At 42.3% G+C, this 12,315-nt stretch overlaps 1 protein-coding gene across 2 annotated transcripts; it reads left to right on the top strand.

Annotated features, from left to right (window-relative positions):
- The first annotated feature begins 5,482 nt into the window (after positions 1–5,482).
- On the top strand, positions 5,483–12,315 carry LOC310761229 (ashwin). Of its 2 annotated transcripts, none has more exons than XM_083611078.1 (4): positions 5,483–5,684; positions 7,787–7,953; positions 9,851–10,220; positions 10,917–12,315. In XM_083611078.1, the coding sequence occupies exons 1-4, from the start codon at positions 5,559–5,561 to the stop codon at positions 10,971–10,973; spliced, it is 720 nt and encodes a 239-aa protein (XP_083467204.1). In that variant the 5' UTR covers positions 5,483–5,558; the 3' UTR covers positions 10,974–12,315. The 2 variants fall into 2 exon arrangements, with proteins under 2 accessions (XP_083467204.1, XP_083467205.1); XM_083611079.1 differs by lacking the exon at positions 5,483–5,684 and adding an exon at positions 5,782–5,921.

The following is a 12,315-nucleotide window of genomic DNA, read 5'->3' as shown; positions in this document are numbered from 1 at the left end:
ATCAACCCAATAAGTCGTCTTCTTCAGTAGTCAACCCAGTAATAAAGTCTTCTTCCTCCTCCTCTTCTTCTCCTTCTTCTGTCAACCCAATAATAAAGTCTTCTTCTTCTTCACCAGGAACTTTCTGGAGGTAAGAGCTGCTTGGCGGTGGGACGGGTGCCCTTGGAAGGTGGTATCCTTGGGAGGTTTTTAAAGGAAAGGCCACCTGTGCTTGGTACTTAGTTGAGATTCCTCCATTCTTGTTTATTTACTCTTATTATTTATACCTCTTATTTTGTATACTGCCCTATACCTGCGGGTCTCAGGGCGGTTCACAACATAAAAACACAAAATGTGTATAATAGAAATAAAAACAAGAGCAACCCAATAATGTCCCCCAAAACATTTTTAAAGGGCATTGGGTGCATGGCAGGGGGTTGGGCTAGAGGACTCTACGATTCTGCAATCTACGTTGGGAACTGCTGCCCCTGTGGCAATCGCCTTACCTGGCCTCATGGGTGGGCCCAGCCCTAGTTGCAGTCCTAAGGTGGGGATGGAGCCCAGTGCCAAGGCATGTTAGAGGCAAAGTGATTTTCCAGGGTGTGGTCAATGGGGCTTGCTCTCTAGTAAGTGTGTCACACTAGGAAGTGATTTTGGTATCCGTAGCACCTTAGACAAGTTGAGCCTTTTCACCAGGTGTAATGGTGGTGAGTGCACATCAGTGGTGTTGTAGCCCAAAGTGGGTGGGACACCCCTTTTCAGTCTTTTGGTGCCACCATTCCCCTGTTGCTTGCCCACTATATGAAATTTGGCTGGGGACTAGTTCCCCACCCCTCTCTTAAAGTTTTATTATGGTATCTATTAACACATGACATGTGTGGTATTTATTAACAGATTTATTATGGTATAAGCTTTTCTGCACTACAGATGCATGACGTCTTACACTATGTTGGCAGATTTTATATATATTTATGGATATTTGAACTGTAAAGCAATGGGAAATGAGTCCAGTCCAGACTGACAATTATGTTGAAACTTAAATAGCAGTAGTTACAAACAAAGGTCAAGGAGCATTTCCATTACATTGAAACAGATTTAAACTTGCAAAGGAGTATGTCAAGAAACACTAAAAACTGTACAATAGTTTTTCAGTTGTAATATTTTTTTCCTGGTCTTAATTATGTATTTTCTTATAATTTCATAAAATAAAAAATACATTTATGAAGACAAGGACCCAAAAGCTACAAGGAAGGAGGGAAACCCCAAGAAAACAATGTGGACTTAAAACTGTCTGGCCACACAACAATCACTGAGATTCTGTAACAACTGCAATACCAAATGTGTTATGATGATTCCCCTTCAGCTTACTCCAGCTACTCCCATTTAACTGGGCTAGACAAGATCAGAAAGCAGAGTTAAACATTAACAACCAGTACAGCAAGTTTCTACGTTAATTATTTTCTTTGTGGTGATGCATCAGGTAGTTGTATGAAGTCTCCCAAGTCCTCTGAAGGATAGAGTGAAGCAGACCATGTCTTAGATATAACTGTCCCAAGACTCTCATACATAGCACAGGCTCTTTATGCAAATAGTATATTAGAATGGCACTGTCTAATACCTTAAAGGCTGCAATTCTAGACCCATTTACAGTATCTGGAAATAAGCTCCATCGAAAGAACTGGAATACATGTGGTTTTTAACAGCAGAACTAAAATACGTGCAAGTCTTTCGATAAGGAGGTGATTTAAAAACTACTTGCAATAAGCAGAAATATAGAGCCAGTCCACACTTTTGAAAGCTGTCTATTTTCCTTCTGTGCAGTGATGCAGATTGTGCCCAGAAGGTCAGAGCAAGCGTATGGGAAGCAGTAAAGAGGAAAGGTGGGACTACTCAGAGACAGGACTTCTTGAAAACATTGTTGCCCAAGGGCTGAGCAAAACCACCTGAGTTGACACTGCTTTTTTATTTCTTAACACACAAATTTGTTGATAAGCTGTCCAGTTACGCCACTCCCATGCAGTTGCACATAGACACAACATGTGTCGTTTAAGCACAATTATCTGTGTACACATTCTTTTTTCCTTTTAATCGCCCAAAGACCAGTTGGGAGTTTGTAGCAAAACCCAGGAATGAACAGGAAACCTGCAAGCAGCATGAGCTCATCAAATAAAAATACTGATTATTGCAAGGGCAGAATCTGTGCAATCAACCACTCCTATAGACTTGACCTTCTAACAATTTAAATATTAACAGTGCAATTGTATACATATATACATACTCAGAAATAAACCCCATTGCATTCAATGGAACTTAACTCCCAGATAATGCTGCATAGGACTACAGCCTAGCAGTGCACTCATATATATATATATATATATAGTACAAGTTCATATATATACAAGCTCATTTAAGTACCAAGGTGCTTACTTGCAGGTGAAACATACTTCTGAGCAGATACACTTTGATTAGAATGTTAAATATATTTGTTAGGAAAATAAGGATAATGAAATGTGAATTGGTTATTTCACAAAGCCAGCCTTGAAGTGGTTTTCAAACTACTGTACTAACATGCTAGTAACAAACTAGTCGAAAATATTAAAATCGTAGCCATTTCTAGCATTATTCAGCCCAAGAGGTCCCTCATGATGGTGTGTGTTCATAGTTCCATCCAGTACTTTTTTTTCTAAAAAAAATGTTTAGGGGTACTCTCATTTTGACTCCAGAAAACAACCGTTTTATACTTCAAATCAGGAAAAATAAATACAGTAAATGTACAAAGATTCACAAAATGTTTAAGGGTATGCATACCCCCAGAAAAAAGCACTGGTTCCATCCTTCACACATCAACGCCAAAGTAATAAGCCTCATCATATTCAGTCAAAAACCTAATCCATGTAATGCCAATTTTATCCACAATATATTATTTTTGACGGCAACATCTTCAGGTAGTTTTATGGCTTCAACAGGCGGAGGTAACTAACAAGAAAATTCAAACTCTAGCCAGGCAGCAGTGGTGCGACAAAGCGGCAGTCAATGCCACACCCACAGCACAGTGGGAGCAGAAGGTGGGAAGGCAATTCACTGCACCAGCCTGGCACTGGCACAGCAATCAAACCCAAACTGGGTTCAATTCTATTCAGCAACAGCAGGGGGATCGCCTCAGGATCCAGTGCATCCCAGGCTGGCCAAACCCCTCCACAACAGCCTGTTCAAGGGCTGAGGGCTGCTGGCAGCACTTCTTTCCACACATTTGGCAGGTGGAAAACACGCCTCTATGCCAGCAGGGCTGGGTAGAGGGACACCCCCACCCACCCTCCTGGCACAAAGGGGTGTGTAGATTTCCAGCCCAATTCTGCAATCTGGGGTGCAGACTTACCTGGAAAGAAGACCTACACAGTAGGCCTTTCAACATTTACATGCGGCCACTGGGAGAGATCATCAGGAGGTTTGGGCTGGGTGTTCATCAGTATGCGGATGATACCCAGCTCTACCTCTCTTTTAAATCAGAACCAGTGAAGGCGATGAAGGTCCTGTGTGAGTGTCTGGAAGCGGTTGGAGGATGGATGGCGGCTAACAGATTGAGGTTGAATCCTGACAAGACAGAAGTACTGTTTTTGGGGGACAGGAGGCGGGCAGGTGTGGAGGATTCCCTGGTCCTGAAGGACCAGGTGCGCAGCCTGAGAGTCATTTTGGACTCACAGCTGTCCATGGAGGCACAGGTCAAATCTGTATCCAGGGCAGCTGTTTACCAGCTCCATCTGGTACGTAGGCTGAGACCCTATCTGCCTGCAGACTGTCTCGCCAGAGTGGTACATGCTCTGGTTATCTCCCGCTTGGACTACTGCAATGCGCTCTACGTGGGGCTACCTTTGAAGGTGACCCGGAAACTACAACTAATCCAGAATGCGGCAGCTAGACTGGTGACTGGGAGCGGCCGCCGAGACCATATAACACCGGTCTTGAAAGACCTACATTGGCTCCCAGTACGTTTCCGAGTACAATTCAAAGTGTTGGTGCTGACCTTTAAAGCCCTAAACGGCCTCGGTCCAGTATATCTGAAGGAGCGTCTCCTCCCCCATCGTTCTGCCCAGACACTGAGGTCCAGCTCCGAGGGCCTCCTGGCGGTTCCCTCACTGCAAGAGGCCAAGTTACAGGGAACCAGGCAGAGGGCCTTCTTGGTAGTGGCGCCCGCCCTGTGGAACGCCCTCCCATCAGATGTCAAAGCGATAAACATCTACCTGACATTCAGAAGACATCTGAAGGCAGCCCTGTTCAGGGAAGTTTTTAATATGTGACATTTTAGTGTATCTTTCATCTTTGTTGGAAGCCGCCCAGAGTGGCTGGGGTACAAATAATAAATTATTATTATTATTACATTTTAAGTACAGTACAGTGGTACGTCGGGTTAGGAACTTAATTCATTCTGGAGGTCTGTTCTTAACCTGAAACTGTTCTTAACCTGAGGTACCACTTTAGCTAATGGGGCCTCCTGCTGCTACTGCGCCACCACCACACGATTTCTGTTCTCATCCTGAAGCAAAGGTTTTTTTTGTTAATTTTTTAAATTAATTTTCCAATAAAAAAACATCCAATTAACATATCAAATCATAATCCAATTAAAATAAAAAACTAAAATAAAAAAAGTTCTTAACCCAAGGTACTATTTCTGGGTTAGCAGAGTCTGTAACCTGAAGCGTCTGTAACCCGAGGTTCCACTGTATGCACACGTTTGCATGATAAAAGAAATATGTGGAGTTTTTCCCCGCTGTGGGAAGCAAGTTAATAATAAAAGCAAAAGATTTTTCTAGCTGATTTCTGCCAGCCACGCAGCAGAACTGCAGACAGGACGTTTACAAAACCAAACAGTTAAAAATAATTACATTCTGGTTTGCATCAAGATTAGGAGTGTGAATTAGCCACCCTTTAGCACATCCCAATTGCCATAAAACAAAAACACGCACAGAAACCAATCCTTCTAAAAGATGCATGGTGAGCTGCAAGCGAATATTCAACAGGGAACAAATTTTAATAATGATAATGCAGCATTGTGATCAAGAATACAGAAGCCTTCCCAACTGCACTCTCTCGGCACACGTAAACACAGCTCTCCAAACACGGATGCTGCCTTCGTGGCCCGGACTCCGCCTCCTTTGCGTCATTTCTATGCGCGCAGCTCTAGGCTGTTACGTCATCTACCCCGTTTCCCCTCCTAAAAAAAAAAGGAAAAAATGAAGAGTGACACATAGCCTCCACTTCCGATCGCTGCAGCCTTCGCCTCCTGGGTTGGCATCCCTTTATCTCGGGAGACAAGGGAGGAGTGCGCCTCCAAACTGCAGTCAAACTGGTGGAAGGTTTGCAGCGCTTGCTGTGGCCGCAGTGGGAGTTTTGTGGAGCCCTTCTTTTAAACCGCTTTCCCAAGCGGTGCCCGGAAACTCAGCGTGGATTGCCCTCTCTTCACTTTCCTCCCCCTCTTATCTCTGCGGCGTCGTTGCAAGCGTAGGAATTCTGGGTAACCGGAAAGAAGGTTCCGCTGAGCAGGAGGAACGCTCAGGCGGCCAATCAGGTTCGCGTTCGGAAAGATGGCGGCGCTCGGGTCCCGAGAGCGCTCTGCGGGGGAGGGAGGCAGCGGCGCGCGGGCGGACTCGGACCTCTTGCTGCACCCGGAGCTGCTCTCGCAGGAATTCCTCCTGCTGACGCTGGAGCAGGTAAGGGGGCGGGGCGGGGCGGGGCGGGGGGGCGCGTCGGTTGAAAGGGGGCGGGGCGAGAAAGGGAGGGAGGGAACCGTTAAACCGCCTCACCTGAGACCGAGCGGAGTCCGGGCTCTTAAAGCCGGGCCGGATCTCGGGTTGCCAGTTCATACCCTCCAACCGATGAAAAATAGGGACGTTCTGTTCAATAATGATACTGTAATATTGATGATGATTCAAAAAATAATAATGAAGGTAATTCTGATAATAACAAATATAATAGTTCAACTAACAACAATAGTAACAATAGCAACAACAACATTGCAAATAATAATAACGATTCAAATAAGAATAATAATTTATTCATACTTCATCAGCCTGGGTTGCCCCAGCCACTCTGGGCAGCGTCCAACGTTTATAAAAACACAACAAGACATTAAACATTAAATAACTTCCTCATACAGGGCTGTCTTCAGATGTCTTCTAAAGGTTGTATAGTTAGTTACCTCCTTGGCTCAGGGGTCGCATAACTCCATACCCTCCAACATTTCTCCGATGAAAATAGGGACGTCCTAAGGAAAAGCAGGACGTTCCGGGATCAAATCAGAAACCGGGACGGCTTTTGTAAATCCAGAACTGTCCCTGGAAAATAGGGACATTTTGAGGGTCTGCCAGTTTAACCCAAAGGAAACCCACCTGCCTTTTAGTACCTGCTAGATGTGGAAGAATCTTCTGAGGAAGCTTTATTCCTGACTTGGAGCATAGTCTGTTCACAATTGAAAAATGTCTGCTGATAAAAGCGCAAGAGCAGAGCCCTGGGAGGGGGGAGAAAAACCGGCAACGCTAGGTGCCTCGGAAGCCTTCGTAGCAGCACCTGCCCTGCAATTATTCCTATGCATGTTTCAGACTATACAGAGTCATAGTGTTGGAAGGGACCCCTAGGGTCGTCTAGTCCAACTCCCTGCAATGCAGGAGTCTCAACTAGATTATACGTGACAGATGGCCATCTAACTGCTGCTTTGAAACCTCCCAAGGAAGGAGAGTCCAACACCTTTTGAGAGTCCGTTCCATTGTCGAACAGCACTTACCATCAGATAGTTCTTCCTGATGTTTAGTCAGAATCTTCTTTCTTGTACGTTGATCAGGAGAAAACAGGCTTGCCCCATCCTCCAGATCTTTGAAGGGAACCATCATATCTCCTCTTAGTCTCCTCTTTACAGAAGCTTGTGGATTCATTTTGAAAATTTTGAAACTCACTTTTCAGGGTACAGTGCCATCACAAAGTTTCTCCAAAACATACAAAAATACCACTGCAAAACATGCACACACACAGCCAATGCAGCAACGGCTGAATATTACCCCCCCTCTCCAAAAAAAGTACTTTGCAATATCTCCCTGACAGATATTCCTGTCTACGACCATTGTTGTACTCACACTTTACACTTGAAGACACTTGGAAGACTGGTGTTACATGCCCACACAGTGATAGGTCTATTAGGGGTGCTCCTTTTTTATGGCTTTAACAGCAGCATAATATAAGGACATTAAGCAGGTAAAACTCTTTACGCTATAGTCAGACTGAGAGGAAAAAAGGCCCATCTGCGAAATTTCTGCATGTTGGACTCTCATTAAAGGCACAGAAGCAGGGCCAGTAAAAGAAGGAACAAGCCTATTTCCAGATAAGTAGTTTAGGTCAGCAGTCTCAATCTGGCAGCTATAATATTACAAAAGTGTATGGGTGTACTAGGGAAACTGGCCCTTCAGCTATTACTGAACTCCAGCTTGCTTCATCCCTGACCATGCTGGTTGGATTTGATGGAAGCTGGAGTCCAGCAACATCTTGAGGGCCACAGACTCCCCACCTTGAATTTGTGGGGCACTCAGAGTCTTCAGGCTGAGGGAAGCTGTTGTTTCCACCCCCAACTCTATTTTGCTTCCTGAAGTGAGGTGAACTGTGCATCCGTTGCAGGGTGCAGCAAATTTCTATGCATTTCTAACTGTTTTAATGAAATTACCAAGTTTATTACAAGTGATGTGATTTTTAAGTGTATTATGTACACTTGTTATCCAGAGAACATTTGCAGTCATAATGAATATGTTTTTTTATTACTCCGCAACAGAAGAACATCCCAGTTGAAGATGAAGTGAAGATCAGTAAAGATGGCCTTACTGATCTCTATGTTCAACATGTCATACCATTGCCTCAACGTGAGTTACCAAAAACTAGATGGGGAAAGTTGATGGAAAAGAAAAGAGGTCAGCAGGTATTCAAGCATGAGGTCAAAAGGTAATTCTGTTTTGCTTAGTTTGTGGATTCAAACGCAAATCCGTCCTTCCTTATACCAAGTAAAACCATTGATCCATCTAGCTCAGTACTGTATTGGCAGTGGCTCTGCTAGATTTCTGGCAATAGCTTTTCCCAGCCCTACCTGGCAAGGGATTTAACCTTTTATCATGCAACACATGTGCTCTGCCACTGGGTTTTGGCAAATTTTCCATTCAGAAGGGAGTTCCGTGTTTCTTTTGACCTGTTCCTCCTCGCTCAGTAACTACAACAATGGTTTTTTGTTTTTTATAGGTATTGGGGCTGCCAGCGGGATGTAGAGAATTATTATTGAAAGCAGTAGCGTAGTCAGCAGTCTGATAAATCCAGAGCGAGAGCAAATTAGATTAAGAACTGGAAGGTACTTTTCATTGGAGTTCATGCAGAACAGAGTATCTAGCTATTAAATAAATCTGCCGAATAAATTCGTTAAATGTGTGTGAGATACCACATTTATTTATATTGTGCAAACCTGTCCTATCTCCCCAGGTGTGGCTTCTTGTTTCAGACAGAAGCTGATATGAGTTAACTTTGCCCTGCCTGCCAATCAGAAGATTGGGGAAATGGGTCTGGTCCCATTGAGGATGGGCTTTGTTTTTCCACTCTGGAAAAAACAAAAAAACCCAAGCCTTGCACAGTTTTTTTGCAGTAAAAAACATTATCCCAGTGCTCAAATGTAGTGAATGATAGCAACACTAGTGCTAAAGCAAGGGATCAATTTCTCTGGATTCTGGGACTTGAGCACAAAATTGTATGCTGCCCAACTCTGAACCATGCCTTGGTATATCATATCTTAATTGCTCTTCTGGCAGGAAAATAGAACCTGAAGGCTTCCTCTATTGAACTCTAGTTTAAATCAATCGAACTTAATTATGCTTAGCTGTGTGCTGGGGCCTTTTGTTATTTTCACTGTTTTTTTAAAAAAAAATTCTAATCATCAGTAATCTGTATCCATAAATAACCACTATTTAAACATGTCCTGTTTTTGCTTCTAGAAATAGAGTGTTTCTTCTGAAGTGTCTCAACAATTGCTTCTATCATAACTCTTAATAAAAATGGGAAATAATACATCTATAAATTTGGGTTGGTCTGTTCATAATTGACTGGTTCCTTTTAGCAGATTCAGTTTATTTAGGCTGCAATCACATGTCCACTTAACTGGCAGTAAAATCCACTAAAATCGGTGGTCTTCCTTCTGGGTGGACATACTTGTGATGGGACTGTTAAGGAGCATTTATGTAGACCAGGGATGTGAAACCTGTGGCTCTCCTGATGGCGTTGGACTCCCAACTCCCATCAGTCCCAGCCAGCATGGTCAATGGCCAGGGATAATATGAGCAATAGTTCAGTCACATCCTGAGGACCACAGATTCCTCATCCTTGTTGAAGACAATTGTAAGATGCAAAGAAACTTGGGATGAACTGTACAAGTCCTAAATTGTTTGAAGCTAAAGAAGCAGAAATAAAAATGTTTTTTGTTAATTTATCTGATACCCAACATTTAAGTCCACTGATTTAAATAGGTTTACTCTGAGTATGACTTAATTTTTCTGACAGTGTTCATTTATTTTTTTAAAGTGTTAATGTTTTCCTGATTGCTCAGGTGAATTAAATGTGAAATAAGTGAATATCAGAAAAAAGCAGCAGCAGTGCCATACCGCACTAGATGAATTCCCAACCTATTTCAGCGCCTGACCTGCTGATCTGAACACAAACCCAGATAAAAGTTCCACTGAAATAAATAGGACCCACTTCCAAGTAGTTGTGTTTGGGACAGTGTAAATCTGTAATGACTGTGGTTTCATTTACATCTGTGCTGCAGTAATTAATATTGTTTCTATGTTACCATTTCTTTGTTCAGCACTGCTCCAGCGGAAAGTCTACGGAAACGACCTCTCATTGTGTTCGATGGTAGCTCAACGAGTACAAGCATAAAAGTGAGGAAGACTGAGAATGGGGCTATTGATAGTCTAAAACTCCTTACAGCTAGAAGCGCCAGCACTACTTGTAAGGGACTGACGGTTCCTTCAAATTCTTCAGCATGTGTGTCTGTCTCCACTTTTTCACCGGACATTAAAGTGGGATCCAGGATTCACGAAGCTAAGCAGAATAATATTATCGTCGATAACAATATGGCACCTGGTCAAAGGTCACCCCCATTGGTGCCTTTAACAGGAACTACTGTTGTGAAATTAAAGAGAGCTGCTCCGAAAGAAGAATCTGATGCATCCGTAAGTCTTTCCACATCTGTTTCCTTTAACCAGATGTAGTTGTTGCCATGTCTCGTAGCATAAATGTGAAAGCTGTAGCAGTATTTTGTTATCTCTGAGTTTCTGCAGGCCACTAGGATGCTGTGCACTAATTAATTGAATATTGCCATATATTATGCCTTAACACAAGTTTACTATGGTTAAAGAACTGTAAGATGGGCATGAAAGAGTTCCTTTCTAAATTACTTCATCATTATTACTGTGTAAATTACGGCCAACCAGTAACATAATTCTCTGACTCAATCTGAAATGTGAGGGTCATTATTTCGGAATGTGGCAAGCTTCATTTGGCTTTGGCTTTCAACAATGCCTATTTTTCAAGAATATGAGTTCTGTTAGGAGTAGATTTTGAAATTAAGATCCTGCTGGTTTCTATGCTCTGCCAACTCACTCGTCTGCATGCCATTTCTTGTTCCCAAAGGTCATTGGGCGAGTGCTTAAACACAAGACTGATCTAAACATTTTCATGCTCATTTTAGAAATGGAATTGGGTGGTCTTTTGGTTCTTGCTTTTCTCTTCTATGTTTAGTTACGACCATATTTTTATTTTAGCCACAAGATGGCATCAGAAGCCAAACTCTATAGTATAATATACAAGGTTTGTTTAAATGATTTCGGACAGGCAATCTTAACATCGTTTAAATCTTTCTCCCTCAGAACGGTCTGAAGTCTCCGGAATCAAAAAAGAAGATCCAGCATGTGAAATGGCCATGAACCAATGAGGCGCTGGAAATGTAAATAACATTTAGCCTCCATTTCAGAACAGATGAGTCATATTGAACAGGGTTGCAGATTGCGGTGGATTCTTCATAACGTTAACAGTTCTACAGTACAAAGCAGGCACCATATTCTCACCCATCACCTTAAGGATATTTTCTGTATTGCACTTTGAGTCATTTACTTCCCATTTTAATGGTTGGTTTTGGTGGAACAAAATTATTCTACCAGCCCTCCTTTGGAATTCTCACATGTACTGCAGTTCAGCCTTTGCATGGCCTGGTAAGAGAAAAGCAGTGTGCATTTATAACTATTCATGTTCAACTGTACAGCAGTATTGCTTTTCTTTTCTTTTCTTTTTTGCGAATACAGTTCTCTACACAAGTGTATTTAGACAGGGTGGACGACTATGTTTCCCCGTTCAACTGGACTTCCCATGGTAATAGTGGCTTTTGCACAAAGTTCTGTTGGCAGGGCAAGAAAAATATTTTGAATTCTTAGGTGCTGATACCAAGTGTCTAGATGTCTTTTCCAGCCTTGTTATGCGATGGTTACCTCTTACAGACATAGGAAAAATACTGAACTGTGTAATTTCTTTGCTTCAAATTGAAGTTTTTGTTACAATTGAAGATGAATTTCTGTTGTCTTTTGAGCAGATGGAAGCACATTATAGACTGTATGCAGAGAGTATTTGAGAGAAAAGTAGTGCATGAACTAGTGCCATGCTTTTGTACAGTACATGCATAAGTATTTTTGCATAAAATACATGAACCTTTGTGGTCGATTTAACTTGCCTGCCTACAAAATGCCTGCTAAAATTCTGGAGAAAAACTAACACTCCACTCATTGGGGCAGTTTGAATAGAGAGATAAATTATACGGAGAGTAAGCAATTGTGGTTTGCGAAGGAAGAAGTCTTGCCTATTTCCTATCTGTGAATAAATGTGGATTTCTTTTAAACCACATGGATCCTCTTTCATATGATGTAAAACCCAACCTAGCTGGGTATAATAGTTAGAATTGCGTACCATACACAAAGTAGTGTTCAGTCAAATTCAGGCTGCCATCCTGTACATGCCTACCACAGAATATGGACTTAGTGGTATTTACTTCTGAGTAGACATGGTTATAACTGCATTGTTGGTGCACGACTTCCACTAGATCATGATCAAAGATTTGGAAAGAGTGGTGTGTTTGAGGTGTATTTTGAGTTTCCCTCTTCCTGAACACGTGTGCAAGTTTTGTACTTTAGTACAGCACAGTTTAATTTTGTGTGTTTGTATCTGAGCTGTCTTTTTAGTAGCCTCACCTGATTTAAATAAATTGATTTAAACTGACAA

This window comes from Podarcis filfolensis (genome assembly GCF_964270895.1).
Source record: "Podarcis filfolensis genome assembly, chromosome: 4".
Lineage (NCBI taxonomy): Eukaryota > Metazoa > Chordata > Lepidosauria > Squamata > Lacertidae > Podarcis > Podarcis filfolensis.
This window is presented reverse-complemented; position numbering and strand designations above follow the sequence as displayed.